This window comes from Antechinus flavipes, chromosome 2, assembly GCF_016432865.1.
Source record: "Antechinus flavipes isolate AdamAnt ecotype Samford, QLD, Australia chromosome 2, AdamAnt_v2, whole genome shotgun sequence".
In the NCBI taxonomy this organism is placed as follows: domain Eukaryota; kingdom Metazoa; phylum Chordata; class Mammalia; order Dasyuromorphia; family Dasyuridae; genus Antechinus; species Antechinus flavipes.
The window spans coordinates 686,015,186-686,036,031 of NC_067399.1; the positions used below are offsets into that span (position 1 = coordinate 686,015,186).

At 38.6% G+C, this 20,846-nt stretch overlaps 1 protein-coding gene across 1 annotated transcript in view; it reads right to left on the reverse strand.

The window, feature by feature from the left end:
* Window positions 1-467: 467 nt before the first annotated feature.
* LOC127552245 (zinc finger protein 585A-like) overlaps window positions 468-20,846 on the reverse strand; it is a 30,446-nt gene continuing 10,067 nt past the window's right edge. The window contains exons 3-8 of the mRNA XM_051982835.1: window positions 17,011-18,065; window positions 12,579-12,705; window positions 11,439-11,534; window positions 8,134-9,287; window positions 5,030-5,223; window positions 468-983 (exon numbers count right to left, since the gene is read on the reverse strand). Of these exons, the coding sequence (XP_051838795.1) occupies window positions 851-983; window positions 5,030-5,223; window positions 8,134-9,287; window positions 11,439-11,534; window positions 12,579-12,705; window positions 17,011-18,065 (2,759 nt within the window). The 3' untranslated portion in view covers window positions 468-850. The remainder of the gene's footprint in view (window positions 984-5,029; window positions 5,224-8,133; window positions 9,288-11,438; window positions 11,535-12,578; window positions 12,706-17,010; window positions 18,066-20,846) is intronic.

The window sequence follows — 20,846 nt, forward strand, 5'->3', positions numbered from 1 at the left end:
CTATGGAAAAAGAATTGGATCTAGAGGAGAGGATCTTTGTCAATTCTACAATAAAAATGGACCTGACTCAATTTCCAAAGACACACTTAATACATATAATTTAATATAGCTGGCTTTAGGAAATTACATAAGTGTTAGAATAAGGAAAAAGAAGAAAGAGCAGGAGGGGGAAGTGCCAACTAAACTAGGTGAAAAGGAGGAAGAATCAGATAAGAATGGAGTTAAGTATAATTTTGAGTGTGATACTTCACAGCAGGAGAAATTAGATCATTCCACATCTCATGACCCTCCCCCCTCAATTAACTCTTCATGGGTAGAGGAAGAAGGAGGTGGGGGGGGGGAGGCAGTAATGCAATCAAAACCACCTATTAAGGAACTTGATCAAATCCCTGGTCTTGAACCTCTTCAGCCACGCTACCTCAATGAGCAGTGGTTCTTGTTCAACAAAAAGGCCTGGACACAGCTGCTTGCAAGCACAAGTCTTTATTCCATGCAATCGCATCCTGCACTACCACTGAATTCCCTCCCAACCTCCTAGTGAACTCCTAATGAACTCCATCTAGTTCCTGGTCCCCACTACTTATATAGGGTCTGTGAGGTCACATGCACATCCTATATGGAAGGAGATGTTTTCCTTTCTCGGGAGGCGATGCCTGTTGGCTGCAGAAATTACATCCGGCTTCCTCAGGCTTCAAGGCCTCTGTACTTCCTCTTATGCTATGCGAGGCTCCTCCCCTGACCCTCACAATTTTTTGTGCCTAGATAGGGATACCGGCCTCTCTCCAGGAATGATACATTTGGCACAATCTTATAGACAGGAAAGAAAACAAGTCTCTATGAAAACAGGCTTTCAAATGCCGTAGAACACACAGAAGGCTCTCTGGAAGGACGAGGAAGGACACTGGCAAGGTCCACCCTTAGTCCTTTGGAGAGGGCCGGGATATTGATGTCTTGCAAGTCCTGATGGAGAAAGCCGCTGGATTCTAGAGAGAAGAACAAGGAAAGTTGCCCCTATTAAAACAGGGGACAAAGAAGAAACAACCCAAGAAATGCCTGAGATAGCGTCATAGTGGGGAGATGACCACTCTTGCCAGACCGGCTTAGTGATGGACACAACATACTTCCTTTCCCCTCCCCTTGGGCTCTATGTAGCCATTTTTGTATTGTTGCTTCCTTTGCTTTTGCCTATTTTACTACGATGCTTTATACATATTCTTAAAAATTCTTTAGAAGTGCCTAAGGAAGAGCTTCTCATTCATCTATATGAGAACACTCAGTCTTATTAATAAAAGAGTGGGAGATGTAAGGGGCAATGAGCGCTGCTCTCTCTGAGAGGTGCCCCGGTGCCTGTAGTCAGTTGGTAGGGCAGGCCCAGGAGGCACAGAGGGACGAGGCCTCTCAGGCAGGACTGAGGGAACTGCTACAGGTTTCCTGAGATGGCAAGGGGCATGTCCTCCTGCTAGATCTCCTCCTGGGACCAGCCCTAACTCCAGAAGCCTTCAGTCTGAGAGGGCTGGGCGGACCCTCCTGGAGGAGAGGCAGCTCAACAGACAGCCCTGAGCAGAGCTCCTCTCTTGCTCCGCCTACTGAGAGGACGACTGAATAAAGACAAAATGCGCTGGTCTGTCTCTGTGGGATCCGGGGTGGGAGCCCAAAGACTGGTAAGTTGACCTTTCTGGGCTGCCGATGGATGGTCAGATAGAGTAGCCTTCAGGGACACTACACCACTGCTGGTTCTTGTTTTATCTCTTCGTTTTATCTATAACCTCTTCCCCTAAATAAACTAACCTTATGTCAAAGAGAATGGCCTTTGTCAATTTATTAACTAGGAAGTGCTACCCTGACCTGCTCATGGTCTTTGTGTAATCCACATTTCAGCTATTTCCTCTAATTTTTTTCACTTCTGAACAAGTGAGGAAGTTATTGCTCTTTTACACTTTTTGACATTGCCATGGACTGTTGAATCTTTCCTTTTCTTTAGGGCTCCTTGATCTCTTATTCATCTGTATGGTGATGGAGAATTCATCTCTAACAGATTAAACACTGGGGTAAAGATACTGCACACAAACATAAAAAGGCAGAAATAATTACTACCTTCATTCATTTCCGGATGAAATGAGAATGGAGATTGGTTCAGTGATAACCAACAAAGGATGCAAATCTAAATGGAGATTTACCAGTGACATATTAAATAATAACTGAGTCAGAGAACAAATTTCAGAAATTAGAACTCTGCAAAAAAGAAAACGACTAAACAATATCCCAAAATTTCTGAGATTCAGCTAAACTCATCCTTATAACTAAGCAAAAGAAAAATTAAGTAAATCTGCATTCTAAAAATTGAGAAAATTAAATGAATAAACCTCAAATAAGTATAAAAGACAAAATATTAAAGTGGGAAAGGAAATAGATGAATTAAAATAAAAAAATTAAAATGATAAATGACTTCTTTGAAGATTACTAAAGTTGAGAAAAGTCTTAATTAGCTAATCTGATACAAAAACTTAGAGCAAAAAATACAATCAATAAAACAGCACATGGCAAAGATAAAATCAGAAGAAAACTAGAAGAAATAAAAGGAATAATTAGCATGTTGTGTAGTTTTATGCTAAAGAAAACAGAAAAAAGGTCAATTAGGTGGAGCAGTGGATAGAGCACCAGCCCTGAAGAAAGGAGGACTGGAGTTCAAATCTGGCGTCAGACACTTAACACTTCATAACTGTGTGATCCTGGGAAAGTCACTTAACCCCAATTGACTCAGCAATTAATAAATAAATAAAATCGATAAAAATGTTTTTATGTGATGATTTCAATATTTCATGCTTTTGGTGGTTTCTCTTAGTTTCTGTCTGTCTTTCTTTTTTTTTTAAACTGAGGCAATCAAGGTTTAAGTGAGTTACCCAGGGTCACACAGCTAGGAAATGTTAAGTGTTTGACGCCAGAATTGAACTCCAGTCCTCCTGACTTCATGGCTGGTGCTTTATCCACTGCACTACTTAGCTGCCTCTATCAGATTTATTAAGAATAGTTAATATCCAAACAATTTTTAGATGAAAAACTTGAAACCATTTCTAGTGATATGAAAAGGTGCTCTAAATCACTCTTGATCAGAGAAATACAAATCAAGAGGTACCACTACATAACTCTCAGATTGGCCAAGATAACAGGAAAAGATAATGGTGAACGTTGGAGTGGATTTGGGAAAAGTGGGATTCTAATACATTGTTGGTGGCATTGTGAAATGATCCAACCATTCTGGAGATCAATTTGGAACTATGCCCAAATGGTTATCAGTGTGCCCTTTGATCTAGCAGTGTCTCCACTGGATTTATATCCCAAGGAGATCTTAAAGGAAAGAAAAGGACCCATATGTGCAAAAATGTTTGTGGCAGCCCTTTTGGTGGTGACAAGAATCTGGAAACTGAATGGATGCCCATCATTTGGAGAATGGCTGAATAAGTTATTGTATATGAATGGTATGGAATATTATTATTCTATACAAAATGATCAGCAGGCTGATTTCAGAAAGGCTGGAGAGACTTACATGAACCGGTCCTAAGTGAAGTGAGTAGAACCAGACCATTGTACACAGCAACATCAAGATTATATGATGATCAATTCCAATGGATGTGGCTCTTCTCAACAATGAGATGATTCAGGCCAGTTCCAATGGTCTTGTGATAGAATCATCTATACCCAGAGAGGACTGTGGGAACTGACTGTGGATCACAACATAGCATTTTCATCTTTCTTTGTTGTTTGCTTCCTTTTTGTTTTATTCCTCATTTTTTTCTTTTTGATCTTTTTTTTTTTTCTTGTGCAACATAATTATAGAACTATGTATAGAAGAACTGTATGTTTAACATGCTAGACTACTTGCAATCCAAGGGAGTGGGTGGGGAAAAAGGAGAGAAAAAAAATTGAAACACAAGATTTTGCAAAGATGAATGTTGAAAACTATCTATGCATATAATTTGAAAATAAAAACCTTAAAAAAATATAAAATCCAAAACTCATCAATTTGCAGGAGGAAATGGAAACACAGAAAAGGGATTTGCTCAAAGCCAATGACATTTTTGATTGTCAGAGTCAGTTCTTTTTGTCATTACCACATTTATTTAATTTTCAAAAAAGTATTTTACAGGATCAGTCGTAATAAAGCTGAGAAATGTCTCATTAAGGAATGGTCCTTTCCATGGAGTCAGAAAGAGAGCTTTTGTTTTATCTGTGAAACAGATGGATCTATGTAGAGGAACAAAAGCATGATGGGAAATTTTTTCCTTAGCAGGACTGATAAAAGTGATACATCTTAAAGAAAATTCTGCAAAGGGTTTGTGAGAAATTTGCAAATATAGCATACTATGGGAGAAAAAGTTTTATGTTTTCTTTTGTTAACTGCCAGGTTAAGAGAACAGAAATCCTAGAATCTGTCATGGCAATCCTCCCCAAAGGAAAAAAAAAAGGACACAATAGTGAGAGAATGCAAATACTCAAAAAGGGAAGGACAGCCTAGGAGAAGTGAAGTAAAAAACAAGAATATTCAAAAAAATTTGGTCCCTTCCTAAAATAAAGTACACTGAATTCAAAAACAACAAGCACATAGATACCCTAAGGATCATGGATCTTCCAGAAAGACATAACTGAAGGGAAAATGGACACAAGGATGAAGAAAACAATTCAAGAGAACTGGTCAAAACTTCTAAATAGAGAAAAACTGGAATTATAAAGGAAAGAATTCAGAGATCACCCATAGTAAAACAAACAAACAAACAAACAAACCCATGGTTCCTGACTCCAAAGCCAGTAGCAGTTACATTGAACAATTTAATTCAGAAGCACAAAACCCTACAAGTCAGGAGGAGAAAGACCTTCTCATACAAGAGAACTGACTGACTTCTGTAGACTGATCACTTCCAATGTTCTCCTGAATTCCTTTTCTTTCTTATTTTAACACCTTTACATTACCTTACAAATTTGGCAAGGACCAATCAGATTTTTTTCCAAAAGCCTTTCTATTTTCATTACTTACATAAGATTTCTCTCCAGTGTGGCTTCTTTGATGTCCAGTAAGACTTTGCTTATATCTAAAAGTCTTTCCACAATGGTTACATTCATAAGGTTTCTCCCCAGCTTGGCTTCTCTGATGTCCAGTAAAACTTCCCTTAAATCTAAAAGTCTCTTCACATTGGTTACATTCATAAGGTTTCTCCCAGTATGTATTGTCTGAAATACAGTAAGAGTTCCATTGCATCTAAAAGCCTTTCCACATTGGTTACATTCATGTTAAACATAGAGAAAAACAAACAACTTTAGCAGGCAGTACCTTTAATGATCATCCACCAGTCCTTAAAAATCAATCTCCCCCAACAAGGTGTTTTCTGGAAGGTAGTTGCTTCCCACATCCCACCCCTAGTCCCTCACTGTTGGAAATGTCTTTTTTTTTTTTTCCTTCATAATTTTTAGGGAAGGCTGGCAGCCATTTTCCGGGCCATACTTTGCTTATTTGGAATTTAATGATGTCACTGCTAATATAAGTGAGGCCTTTGAGAAACTCAGTGGGGACAAGTCCCAGACCATCAAAGAGCTCCAAATGTCCTCTGAACCCTTGGTCTATGTAGTTCTGAACAACCGCATTGCTTTGGGCCACTTGCTTTTGACCAACACTTCTTGTTATGTTTCCATCAACACGTCCTATAACATTGAACTATAAGTTGACTGAATGAAAGCCAATTGGATGGTTTTCATCAGCAGCTGCTTTTTAAAACAATGTATTTTATTTCTCCAAAAGCATGTAAAGACAGTTTTCAACATTCATTTTTGTAAAACTTCTATACGATCCTTCCTTCTTTCCTTACGTTCCCCTCTCCAAGACAGCAAATACCCAAATATGTTAAATATATGCAATTCTTTTAAACATATTTCAATTATTTCCAACAAAAGTCAGACTAAAAAGGCAAAAAGATGATGATATATTTATTATTTTTTACTTAATAAAAAATAAAAACATAAAAAAAGAAAAACAACAAAAAAGCACAACATTATCATGTGCCCAAAAAATGTCAGGGAGGACTCAAGATGTAACAATGAATTTCCAGTCCAAGAAATTATATTTAATAATAAAAGAAATTCTATTCATGATGGGCCTTCTCTACTTTATGGTAGGTTGTTCTTTTGTTCTCTGTTGTGCACTTTTTTTACTTTGTTCTATTTTCCTTCTTTTATCCCCACATCCCCGAAGCAGGCTATGATTAATACCCACACAGACATAGACACATACTATATGCATATACACATAATGGAAAATGTATACATATCTAGATATACTCTTATACACATAAACATATATAGGCACATGCATTTACCCACATGTAAATTTGTAACTAAAAGAATATTGGTATGGCTGAGAGATAATGAAAGTTTCTGCCCTTCTTCTTTTCTGTTCTAGATCTTCCTTTATTTTCTACATGTGTCCTTGAAGTGGTAGGAGAAAATAGGGAAGGATCCCTGTATATGGGATAGACCCGCTGGGGAAAATGAGACACAGGCAAGGGCCCCAGGGGATGGACAGACAGACATGCTTCTACGTTGCTGGAAGAAATTTCAAACTAAAGAGATCACTGATCAGTCTTATCTGAGCACTTGAGGGAGTATATAGTTTATCTTGATTTTGCTCAATTCAGTCTATCTCCATTCATTTACATATCCCCATGCTTTTCCAAATTCTTTCAAGCCACTGTTTCTAATGGCACAATATTCCAATTTATTCATGTACCAAAATGTGTTAAGACCTTCTCCAATTGAAGTGTTCCTCCTAGGTGAAGAGAGGGAGGGGGCCAGATTTTGGGGAATTGGTGGATATTCTTATAGGAGATAAGGGCCCTGACCCTGAGGGTTGGGGTTTAGTGCCTGAAAAGGGACTATTTGTCTTTGTCTTTAGGTTAAGGGGTGCTGGGCCTTCTGGGGGAATTAGCACTGGGAGGAGCAGGAGATCATGAAGCCCAGGGTTGAGATTTCTAGGAGAATGCTAAAGAAAATTAAAAGGAGAATAAAAGACGGTAAATATTAGGGGGCAATATTCCTCACAATGGAGCAGTGTTCTCTCTGATCCTGCAGTGATATACAGTATTCTGAAAGGAAGACACCATGTGGGACTGGACCTAGAATCAATGGCAGAAATGACCTACATGGCAGAACTAAGTAGGGTCACCGTGGAGCCTTTAACTCAAGGAAGTGTACAGGAAAAAGGCAATGACTAAACGAAGAGAAGGGCTATGGGTCAGAGAATGAGAATCTAAGTAAAACAGAAAGGGAAGAGGGAGAGTAAGGAGGAGAGAAATCCTCTTTGGAAAAAGGAAGAAAAATGGATGAAATTTAAAAACCAATGAGCAGTAATAGCTAGAGACAAGAGAGGAAGGGGAATTTACAAGAGAATTTAAAAGAAAAGGGGGGATGAAGAAATGTAGATTGACATAAAAGCAGAAGAGATGAACTAATGTCTAAAGAAACTAAAAGTATGGGACAAACACATATAAAACATCTACAAAACTGCCAAACTAAGGGAATAGAAATCTTAGAATGTGCCATGGCAACCCTCCCCAAAGGGAAAAAAAAAAGATGGAATAATGAGGGAATGCAAATACTTAAAAAGGGAAGGACAGCTTAGAAGAAGTAAAGTAAAAAAATGAGAACATTAAAAAACAATTGGCCCTTTGGTAAAATAAGTGCATTGAATTCTGAGAGTGTAAGTACACGGACACCCTAAGGATCATTGATTTGTAATTGGGGGAAAATGGACACAAGGATGAAGAAAACAATCCAAGAGAACTGGTAGAACTTTTAAACCAAAAAACTGAAATTACAAAGAAAAGAGTTCAGAGATCACCTACTAAAAACCAGATCAAAACAAAAAAGCCATGGCTCCCAATTCCAATTCAGAAGCATGAAATCCTCCAAGTCATGAGGAGAAAGACATTCTCATACAACAGCTCTGACTGACTTCTGTAAACTGATCTCTCGCAGTGCTCTCTACCAAATTCATTTTCCTCCTTATTTTAATGCCTTTACATTTCCTCACAAATTTGGCAATAGTCTATCAGAATTTTCTACAAAACCTTTTCCATACTAATTACTTACATAATATTTCTCTCCAGTGTGGCTTCTCTGATGTCCACTTCCCTTAAATCTAAGTCTCTTCACATTGGTTATATTCATAAGGTTTCTCTCCAGTGTGGATTCTTTGATGTTCAGAAAGAGATTCCCTTTGTAAAAAAGTCTTTCCACATGGTTACATTCACAAGGTTTCTCTCCATTGTGAATTCTCTGGTGTTCAGTAAGAGAATATCTTTTTATAAAACCCTTTCCACATTGCTTACATTCATAAGGTTTCTCTCCAGTGTGGATTCTCTGATGTCTATTAAGAGATTCCCTTTGTATAAAACCCTTTCCACATTGCTTACATTCATAAGGTTTCTCTCCAGTGTGGATTCTCTGGTGTCCAGTAAGACTTGTCTTTTTGCTAAAAGCCTTTCCACACAAGTTACATTCATAAGGTTTCTCACCTTTGTGGAATCTGTGATGTACAGTGAGAGCTTCCTTATGTCTAAAAGCCTTTCCACACTGGTTACATTCATAAGGTTTCTCTCCAGTGTGGATTCTCTGATGTCTAGTAAGATGTGACTTTTGCCTAAAAGTCTTTCCACAGTGGTTACATTCATAAGGTTTCTCCCCAGTATGGATTCTCTGATGTTCAGTAAGAGCGTTCCTTTCTGTAAAACCCTTTCCACATTGGTTACATTCATAAGGTTTCTCTCCAGTGTGGATTTTCTGATGTACATTAAGAACTTTCCTTTCAGTAAAAGCCTTTCCACATAGGTTACATTCAAAAGGTTTCTCTCCAGTATGGATTCTCAGATGTATAGTAAAATATCCCTTTCTGCTGAAAGTCTTTCCACACTGGTTACATCCATAAGGTTTCCCCAAAGTGTGGATTTCCTGATGTACATGAAGAGCTTTCCTTTCAGTAAAACCCTTTCCACACTGGTTACACTCATAAGGTTTCTCTTCAGTGTGGATTCTCTGATGTACTGTAAGGGTTCCCCTTTTTCTTATACCCTTTCCATGCTGGTTATATTCATAAGATTTCTCCCCAGTGTGGATTTTCTCATGTTTAGCACAGATTTCTCTCCAAGTAAGGTCACAGTGACTTATGGATCTTGGCCTGTGAGATTCTACCACAGAAAGGTTTTTCTCTTCAGTAGTGTCCTTCATTTCTAGTCTGATCTCTTGCTCTGAAAAAACAACCAGCAACAAACAGTTACATAGACACTATAACACACATATACATTAATATCCCCTTCCCTCCATCAGCAGAACAGAATGTCAATTATTTTCTATTTCCCCAGGCAAAGAGAAAAATGTTTTTTTAATTAAAACTTTTTGTTTTCAAAATATATGCATAACAAATTTTCAATTTTTACACTTGCAATAGCTTGTGTTCCAAATTTTTTCTCCCTTCCTTCCCCTACCACCCTCCTTTATATAGCAAGTAATCCAAGGTATATGAAACATGTGCAATTCTTCTATACATATTTTCACAATTTTTATGCTGCACAAGAAAAATCAGATTAAAAAGGGAAAAAAATGAGGAAGAAAACTAAATGCAAACAAAGTACCAAAAAAATAGGTGAAATACTAGGTTGTGATCCTTTCTCAATCCCCATAGTCCTCTCTTCACTACAGAAAGGGTTGCTAGAAATATTTTTGCACATGTGGGTCTTTTTCTCTCCTTTATCATATCTTTGGGATACAGATTTGGTAGAGATATTGCTGGATCAAAACATATACACAGGGTGACAGCCCTAAGGGTCTAATTGCATATTGTTCTCTAGATTGATTGGATCAGTTCACAACTCCACCAACAATGTATTAGTTTCCCAGTTTTCCCACATCCCCTCCAACATTCATCATTATCTTTTCCTGTCACCTTAGTTAAGCTGAGAGATATACAATGGTAATTCGCAACTGTCTAAATTTACATTTCTCTGACCAACAGTGATTTAGAGCATTTTTTCATATGACTAGAAATGATTTTTATTTTTTTATCTGAAAATTGTTTGTTCAAATCCTTTGATCATATATCAATTGGAGAATGGCTTGTATTCTTATAAATCTGAGTCAATTCAAAGAGAAAAGTCTTAAATGGGCAGAATCAATCACTTAAAAATGTCACTAGCTCACATACCAAGAATGATTTAATTTCTAATGACATTCATGAACAAATACATTGAATTCTCACAGTAAACCTGTGGCAACACAAAAAATATTTTCATTCTCACTATAGTCACAACTCAAGCCATCAGCTCAGAGGGGTTGAGTGACTTGACTGAAATCCTAGCAGCTATGCCTAAAAATCATACCCTATGCATGGCCAGGCTCTGCCTTTAGTATTTGATAAATTATAAATTTTTCCTTTTCCCTTTCATTGTCTGCACTTTCAAGTGATCACTTTCAATTTTTTGTTTTTTCTGATACATTATTTGAATACTAAGCATGTTGGATTTTTTTTTTTCGTATTTTATATGAGGTATAAGTGATTTTGTTCTGATAATTTTCTTCTTCAAAATGATCAATGCTTATTTGTTTTCAAAATTTTATCATCACATGCTCCTGCATATTCTTTAAACAAACCCAGTTTTTGAAAATTGCAAGAAATCACCAACATCTGAAAATATGTCTCATCCAGAATACTGAGTTAATCATCCTGTGGCATTTTATAGACTATTATCCTAATGCTATTGCATTAGGATAAAAGGTAACATTACTGATACACTGCGACAATACTAACACACTGCATGTCACAGTAGGTACTGTAAGTGCTAGGTATGGTATTTCATTTTGACCATTATCTCCCCAATTTAACGCTCCTTCTTAAACTATTATTACCTTAATTACTTAGTGATTTAGGGAGGAACTAAATTTATCCAATTTATCTGGTCCACAGTATATTACTGGTGTACTGTCTGCCCCAGCGGTCTGTGACCTCCAGGAGAACAGGGGATGTCTCATTGTCTCTCTTTATGTTCCTGGTGCTTAGCCCAGGGTCTGGCTTATAGCAGACACTTAAAAGTTTGCTGACTTAGAGAAGTTCTAAGAAACGGCTCATCTGGGATAATCTTTTAGGCACTTTTAGGAGAATTGCATTGCCACAAATTCCAAAATGCCTTCTTATAGGATCCCAAATAATCACTGGAAGGGATCTACAAGGCCACAGAGGACAACCCATTCATTTGATAGATGGAAAACTGAAATACATTGACTGGCCCAGGAGTATCTGAAAAAGAATAACAAGGCTGGTCTTTCTCACCCAAAGTCAGTATTTTCTTCAGGGTAATTACTAACATCATTTGTAACTCTCACATCTCTGCTTTTACCTCACTCACCTGGAGAGCTGCTCCTCAGGCCTTCTTGTTCCAGCATCCAGGGTATTTGTCTTTGCTTAAAATAAGAGACCACATCTTCTCTGGGAACTGGAAGCCCTGGGCATAGAAATCAGGGAGGGATGAAGGAGATAAGCTTGAAATTTAGCTCTCTTTAGGGAATGGGATGAAGATCCAGAGCTGCCCCATTAAGACTGACCCCATTATATTGAAATATATGAGTCTGTGGTCACCCACTAATGCTTTTAATGCAAGAAATCTATGATAGGGTTTGTCCCATCATCCTGTTGTACAACTTTTTTTGGAGAAATAGTCAAATGCTTTTCTCCCCCTCCTCTTATCCTATTAGGTGCCATTCTGGCAGAGAGTTCTAACCCCATAAGTGAATAAAAAGTGTTATTGGGCCTAAAGTAAAATTATGACATACATGTTTCTATTAGTTCTTTATCTGGATGCAAATCATCTCTTTCTTCATTTGTGCCTTATTATTAATTTTGGTATTTTGAATAATCAAAATAACTTATTTGCTGGAAGTTTTTTCTTAAACAATATTGTTAATGTATTATAAAGAAAGCATAAGGCACAGCACCTGGCAAACAGTACATGAAAAGAAATGCTGATTCCCTTCCTTTCCTTTCCCACCACTGGTGCTAGAATTTGAGGACAATAGGAAGGAAGATCAAGGACAAGTTTCCTATACTAGAAACAACTATGGGCTTTGGGCTACAAAGTGATACTCGCTAAAAAGAAGAGTATTCCCAATCCTGGCTCTGTGCCAAAGAGGGACATTTGCAGCAATAATTGTGGGAGCAATTTCCAGAACTCTGGTCGACCAGTCTGTGTCCAGGTAGAGGTCAGTCAAAATAAGCTCAGAGTAGATCCTTGGGTGAGATGCTTCCACACTGGTTTCATCTCTGACTTGAAGCTACCTAGAACTGGTAAAAGACAGCTTCAGGAGCAACCAAAGACACCCTCTGTTTTTTTTGCTACCAGGCAAATTTATATAGGAGGCCTCTGGTGCATGGACACAGCAGACTAGCACTTCGTCCTTTCTGACTGATACACCCCCAAACCCTGCACCCCAGGAAATGAAGCTATGCCCTTTGATTGCAGATTCAGTGTTACCCAGGGAAACTTCCTTACCCAGGGACAGCAGGTTCCGGGCATTCTCCAACATGACCTCCTTGTACAACTCCCTCTGAGGAGGGTCCAAGAGGCCCCATTCCTCCTGGGTGAAGTCCACAGCCACATCCCTGAATGTCATCAAGTCCTAAAGCACCAAAGTCATGACATGTAGAGCTGAAAGTCATTTAAAACTTCAAGAATCCAACCAACCCTCCCCAATTTACAGGAGGAAACTGAAACAGAGAAAGGATTTGCTCAAAGTTCATGCCATTTTTGAGTGTTAGAGTTGGCTCCTGCAACCATGGTCCTTAAGTCTTATTGAGTTTTGAGAAAAGCATTTTATAGAATCAGTTGGAATAAAGCTGAGAAATGTCTTATTATTCATTGCATTTCCTTGTGGAATCAGCAAGAGTTTGTGTTTTATCTGAGGGAGACAGATCTGTGGAGAGCAAGAGGGTGATGGGAAATTTCTTCTTCAGCAGAATTGACTTAAGTGATATATTCTAAAGAAACTTCTGTAAAGACATTGTGAGAAGTTGGCAAGTACAGCATGCTCTGGGAAAAAGTTTTATTGCTTCCCTGAGGTCACTCTGGGTAGCATGTTGTCATGGGCAAAACAGCTCATTCTTTTATTAGTCATTGCTTTCATTTATTTCAAGGATATACTGCATAATTTTAATATTTCATTACAGAGAAACAAGACTAACTAGAAGCTTCCTTCATTAATTAAAAACATTCATGGGAAAGATATTGTCAGTTTCTTTTTGAGAAATAAGTATTTTATAAAGCTGTCTAGAAATCTATAATCCTGTTTGAACAAGAATCATGAAGATAAGTTAAGAAGCCAAGAGATGGAACTTATATAGGAGAAAGTGGCCAGAAGTGGGAATGCCCTGATACTGGGGAGGGGCCATCTATATTTCCAACCTTCTACAAGTACATGATTTTAGATTTCATCTTTGAACCATCTGATACTTTGAGCTTGCTCACTTCCTTTGTCAAGTAGAACCCGATCTGCCATTATCAGGAATAATCAAGTCCCAGGCTTTCCCCATATAGTGATGGGGGAAAGGAATTCTTTGTCAGCCTCACTTGTCTATCCCTCCAAACTCTGCACACCTGGAAACAACCTCTGAGAGTCTGATTACATGTCTGAGGTCTGGGACCTGGACTGCCAGGAGCATTCCATCTGACTCCTCTTTGATGCCTCCCTGTGAGCTCCCAGATTTTTGTCTGGCACGTCCCCCTTTTACCCTTAGAAATCTCGAACCTGTATCTCACCTATCAAAAATGTACACATGGTCAATGTCTCTACTAAGTATTTTTAAAAGCAAAACCCACTATAGGGCACTCCCCCCTCCCCCCCCATCCTCATAGTGCCTTCAATTGAATATTGACTTTGTCCTTACTATAGCTAACTTTATATCTATCTATATCTACCTAACTATAACTAACTCTGATTAGTTTGCTAAAGCCTTTTATGTTTCTAGGCCATCAGTCAATGGAATAATCCACCATAATCCTTTAATGGAGTCTTCCAAATTCTTTTCCAGGGTAACCCTATTGCTCTTTCAGCACTATTTCATATTTCCCACAGCAGGTTCTTATTTTATTGCTTATTTTCAGCATAACTTTTTCTCCTAAATAAACTTACCTTTGGCAAAGAGAATGGCTTTTGTGAACTTGTGACATGTTTGTTTTTTAATTAGGAATTGCTACCCTGGCCTCCTCATGGTCTTTGTGTAACGCACATTTCAGTTTTACATTTCTATATTTGTTCACTTGTGAACTACTGAGGAATTTATTGTTTTGTTACACTTTTTTGAGATTGCCATGGATTGCTGAATCTTTCCTTTTCTTCAGGGCCCTTTGATCCCTTCTTCATCCAAAGAGTGGATTCTCAGTAAAGACAGGCAGTCCTTTCCCTGACGGATAACTGATCTCTGAGTGATTCCTCAACTCACACCCAAGAGAAGATATTGCAAATCTCTTTCCATCACAAGCCTCCCACAGCCCCCCTTTACCAAATGAGGGGGTCTAATGCACTCCAAATCTTCTCTTAAAGAAAAAGGCCAGGTATCTCCTCATTATTCACCTGGCTCTACTCCTTTGGGACTTGTCTGACTGAGCTGTCCACAAATGCCTGAATCTAGTGCCTCCTTCCCATTCAGACCTTTTTCCATTTTTTCTTGGACCTCTGGTCTTCTTTTGTTAATTGCCAAGATAAGGGAATAGATTCTGCCATAGCACCTCTTCCACCCCCTCCCCCTCAAAAAAAAGAGAAAATAGATAGGGAATAAAAATATATAAAAGTTATTATGGACAGCACAAAGGAAATGAAGTAAGCAATAATTAACAGTCAAAAAATTTGCCCTTGCTGAAGGGAAGTGTACTGAAGGGAAATATACAGCAGGGACACTGAAAAGCAAAGAATGGGAGGTCTTAGGGAAGGACACTGGTTAAAAATAATGGTCACTATCATAAAGGAAATGGTCAAAGAGAACTGGTCACTTCTTGACAAAGAAAATGAATAATAGAATAGAGCCAATAGAAAGGATTCCCAGTTCACCCACAGAAAAACCAAATCTGATCCCAGGATCTAAAAACCAAACCCATGGCTACAAAGTGCCAGGCTGGTGTAGTCATCTTTAACAATTCAATTCAGAAGCACAAAATCCTACCAGCCTTGAGGAGAAAGACCTTCTCATGCCCTGGAACTGATTGACTTTGGAATATTGCCAGATCAATGCAAACCAAGGAGATAAGGGCAAGAGATGGAACAATGGGTTCCAGAGAGCACAGAAGCTGAGATGGGACCTTCACAATAAGGGACAAAATGTGGGCATTCTGTGGTAAAGAAGAGCCTGAGTTCCAGTAAGAAGACAGAGAAGTGGTCAGATAAGGAGGGGGAAAGCCAAGAGAGAGCCAGGTCCTAAAAACAAAGAGAAGCGAGGAGGAGGAGAGAGAGTCACCAGGAATGTCAAAGTCTGGAAAACAATCAAGAAAATGAGGTATTGGGGAGATGAGCTCCATGGACTTGGAAAGGGAAGACCACTTGAGGGGTCAGGCAAGAAGCTGGAAAGAGTGAGAAGGTAGAGAGAGGAAGGGCCCAGACTTTGGGGGATTGGTGGATATTCTTATAAGAGATAAGGGACCTCAGCCTGAGGCTTGGGGGTTAAGTGCCTGAAAAGGCTACTTTAAGTTAAGTGGAGCTGTCACTCGTGAGGGGAACTAGCAATGGAAAGAGCAGGAGAGCATGGAGACAGGATTGAGATTTCTAGGAGAATGCTGAAGAAAAATAAAAGGAGGACAAGAGAAGTTAAATATCAGGGGGCAAAGTTCCCTGACAATGGAGCAGTGTTCCCTCTGACTCTGCAGTGACACACAATATTCTGAAAGGAAGACACCATGGAAAGAAATAATCTGTGGGACTGACAGAAAGCACTTACAAGGCAGAGCTCAGAAGGGTCACCTAGGGGGCTTTCATTGTCAGAAGTATATGGGAAAAAGACAGAGACCAGAGGATGAGAGGAGCTGTGGATCAGAAAATGAGAATCTAGATAAAATAGAAAGGGAAGAGGGAGAGTGAGGAAAGAAATCCTTATGGGAAAGGGGAAGTAAAATGGAGGAAATCTATAAACTATACTAAATCTATAAACCAATGGACAAGAAAAGAAGGGAAATCTACAAGAGAATTTAAAGGGAAAGGAGGAATGAAGAAATGTAGATTGAGAGGAAAGTAGAAGAGATGAACTACACCTCTGAGGAAACTAGAGCTAAAAGACTTATTTATGGCATCTTCTAAATATGAAACATTTATAAAATGGCCAGGGGAAGGGAACAGAAATCTTAGAATCTGCCATGGCAAACCTCCTGAAAGGGGGAAAAAAAAAAGAAAGAGAATAGTGAGGGACTGGAAATACTCAAAAATAAAAGGACAGCATAGAAGAAGTAAAGTAAAAATTATGAACATTCAAAACAAAATTGGCCCCTTACTAAAATAAAGTGCATTCTGTTCTAAGACAGCAGGTACAGAGACAACCTAAGGATCATGGATTTCCTGGAAACACATAACTGGAAGGAAAATGGGCCGAAGGATGAAGAAAACAATCCAAGAGAACTGGGCAGAACTTCTAAACAGAGAAAAAGTGAAATTACAAAGAATTCAGAGACCACCTGCAGAAAAACAAAACAAAAAACCCATGGCTCCTGACTCCAAAGCCAGTAGCAGTTATATTGAACAATTCAATTCAGAAGCACAAAGCCCTACAAGTCATGAGAAGAAAGACCTTCTCATACAAGGGATCTGACTGACTTCTCCAGGCTGATCTCTCACTGTTCTCTATCAAATTCATTTTCCTCATTATTTTAATGTCTTTACATTTCTTCACAAATCTGGCAAGAATCAAGCAGGATTTTCTACTAAACCCTTTCCATATTCATTACTTACATAAGATTTCTCTCCAGTGTGGCTGATCTGATGTCCAATAAGACTTCCCTTAAACCTAAAACCCTTTCCACATTGGTTACATTCATAAGGTTTCTCCCCAGTGTGGATTCTCTGATGTTCAATAACATTTCGCTTATATCTAAACGTCTTTCCACATTTATTACATTTATAAGGCTTTTCCCCAGTGTGGATTCTCTGATGTACAGTAAGATTGCGCTTATATCTAACAGTCTTTCCACATTGATTACATATATAAGGCTTCTCTCCAGTGTGGATTCTCTGATGTTCAGTAAGAGATTGCCTTTGTATAAAAGTCTTTCCACATTGGTTACATTTATAAGGCTTTTCCCCAGTGTGGATTCTCTGATGCTCAGTAAGAGACTCCCTTTGTATAAAAGTCTTTCCACACTGGTAACATTCATAAGGTTTCTCCCCAATGTGGATTCTCTGATGTTCAGTAAGATTTCCCTTATAACTAAAAGTCTTTCCACATTGATTACATTCATAAGGTTTCTCCCCAGTGTGGATTTTCTGATGTACAATAAGAGAAACTCTTCTTATAAAAGCCTTTCCACAGTGGTTACATTCATAAGGTTTCTCTCCATTATGGATTCTCTGATGTTCAATAACATTACTCTTGTTTCTAAAAGCCTTTCCACACTGGTTACATTCATAAAGTTTCTCTCCAGTGTGGATTCTCTGATGTACTGTAAGGGTTCCCCTTTTTCTAAAAGCCTTTCCACATTCATTACATTCATAAGGCTTCTCCCCAGTGTGGATTCGCTGATGTTCAGTAAGAGTTTGTCTTTTTATAAAACCCTTTCCACACTGGTTACACTCAAAAGGTTTCTCTTCAGAGTGGATTCTCTGATGTATAGTAAGAGCTCTCCTTTTTCTAAAACCCTTTCCACACTGGTTACATTCATAAGGTTTCTTGCCAGTGTGGATTTTCTCATGTGTAGCACAGATTTTTCTCCAAGTAAAGTTACAGCGACTTATAATTCTTGGGTTGAGATCCTCAGTTGTGTCCTTCATTTCAAGTCTGATCTCTTGCTCTGAAAAAATAACAAACAGCAAACAGTAAAATAGACACTATACACAAATATATATTAATATCCCTTTCCCTCCATCAGAAGAACAGAATCCCAGTTATTTTCTATTCCTACAGGCAAAGAGAAAAATCTTTTCTTTTTTTTATTAACTAAAACTTCTTATTTTCAAAATACATGCATAGGGGGCAGCTAGGTGGCGCAATGGATAGAGCACCAGCCCTGAAGTCAGGAGAACCTGAGTTCAAATCTGGTCTTAGACACTTAATACTTCCTAGCTGTGTGCCCCTGAAGCAAATCATTTAACTTCAATTGCCTCAGCAATTTTATATATATATGTGTGTGTGTGTTGCATATGTGGAAGGCCTTTTCCATTCGTAATGATCTCTTTGGGATACAGGTTCAGTAGAGACACTGCTGGATCAAAGGTTATGCACAGTGTGATAGCCCTTTGGGCATAGTTCCAAAATATTGTCCAGAATGACTGGATCAGTTCACGATTCCACCAACAATGTATTAGTGTCCCAGTTTTTCCACATCCCCTTCAACATTCATCATTTTCTTTCCCTGTCATCTTAGCCAGTCTGAAAGATCTGAAAGAGTTGTCTTAATTTATGTTTCTCTGACCAATAGTGATTTAGAGCATTTTTTCATAGGAGTAGAAATGATTTTTATTTTTTCATCTGAAAATTGTCTGTTCAAATCCTTTGACTATTTATCAATCGGAGAATGGCTTGCATTCTTATAAATTTGAGTCAGTTCCAAGAGAAGAGTCTTCAATGGACAGAATCAATCTCTTAAAAATCCCAGTAGCTCACATCCCAAGAATGATTTAATTTCTAATGACCTTCATGCAAAAATACATTGGATTCTCACTGTAAGCCTGGGAGAAAGTGCCTTCATTCTCACTGCTTGTACAACTCGGGCCACCAGCTCAGTGGGATTGAGTGACTTGACCCAAATCCCAGCAGTTATGCCTGGAATTCACACCTTGTGAATGGGAATGCTCTGCCTAGAGTATTTGACAAATTATAAAATTTTTCCTTTTCCCTTTCATTGTCTGTACTTTTAAGTGATTACTTTCAATTTTATTTTATTTTTTCTGATACATTATTTGCATACTAAAAATGGTTTTTTGGTGGGGAGTTTTTCCTATTTTATCTGAGGCACATGTGATTTTCTTTTGATGTTTTACTTCTTTGAGATAATCATTGCTTATTTATTTAAAAAAAAATTGTCATTACATTCCCCTCCACTCTTTTAACAAATCCAATTTTTTTTTAAATGTAGGAAATCATCTACATCTGAAAATATGAGCCTCCTCCTGAAAATGTAGTTAATTATTCTGTGACATGGAAGGACAGAGAATGCTATTGCACTCTTCCCCCTTTAGAAATTTAAAAATCACTTGAAGGGTTGAGATAATGATCGAAGGGATTTCATCCAAAAATTTGTCAGTGCTGTATCAAGTAGAAAACTATCCTCTGAGACAAGTTTGTCCATATATCCATCTTAACCACTCTTTCTCAGTGACTTCAAGCTGTCATGATCAGGAACACGCAGCTTTTGGGGTTCATGGGGTGCTTCCATCAAACCCTGCTGCCTTCTAGTGCAACAGAATCATCCAGATTCTTAGTTTGACATCAAATTGTTTCCAGAATTACAGGAAGGTTGGACATTCATGAACAAAGGGCCACGGGCATGCAAAGGCCCTCAGTGGCTCTCTCCCTGCATCAGAGTAGTTCCTTCATTACTGGGTTCCCTAGTGATCACATCTCCTCAAACCTGTAATGTGACCACCACAATAGCACCCAGGACACCCCAGAATAAGCTGAAGTCAGGATTAACAAAAATTCTTAATCTTTATTCATAGTCTTTAGTAGGATTGAACAGGATGGAAGCAGAATCTCTGTGACCACCTTCTCCGTCATCTATGGCCAAAGTGTGATTCTGGCTCATCTTACTCCATCCTCTAGTTCCTCCTACAATCCACTATATACACCAATCATTGAGCCAGCACAGGATAGTCGGAAGGACCATTTTCTAAGCATATACCCATAGAGTACTGTCCAATCAGTAATTAGCCTTAAGTGCTTGAACCGCTCTCAGTGCAATGACTCAAGAGTTTCAGCCCTCTACACTATAATCACCAGATCAAGACAGTCCCTGCTTCTGCACTCTTGCCCCAGTGCTCGTAGCCTATTTGAAAACCAATCACTAGGAATCCCCAGTAGAGGCTATTCTGAAATCACCATGGGAGACCACAACCACAATTGGAGTAATAAACAAAACTAATGGTTTTATGAAAAAAAATTAACAAAACAGATAAATCTTTGGACAATTTGATGAGGAAAAGGAAAGAAAACAAAAACAAATGACCAACATCAAAAATGAAAGGGATGGGACTTCCAACCAAGACGGCGGAGAAGACGCATACATCTACCTAGGCTCCTTCTTGCCCTCGAATACTTTTTTCATGACTAGGCCTCAGAATTAGTACTTGACTGAAAAACCCACAAATACATTAGCAACAGAAGGTATCCACAAAATTCGCCAGAAAAGGTCTGTTTTTGCTCGTGGGTGGGAATGCTTAGATTGGGCGTAGGCTAAGGGCAATCAGGGAGAGCATGGAAGGCAACTCATACTGAGCAGACCAGAGGGCTGTGGAGTGTGATCTCAGCCATTTCTGTGGGGAGAACTTTACCACAGTGCTCTGGCAGCAAACCAGTAGATCAGCAGAGAAGCTCTAAACACAGGGGGTAAAGATTATAACTCATGAAAAGCTAA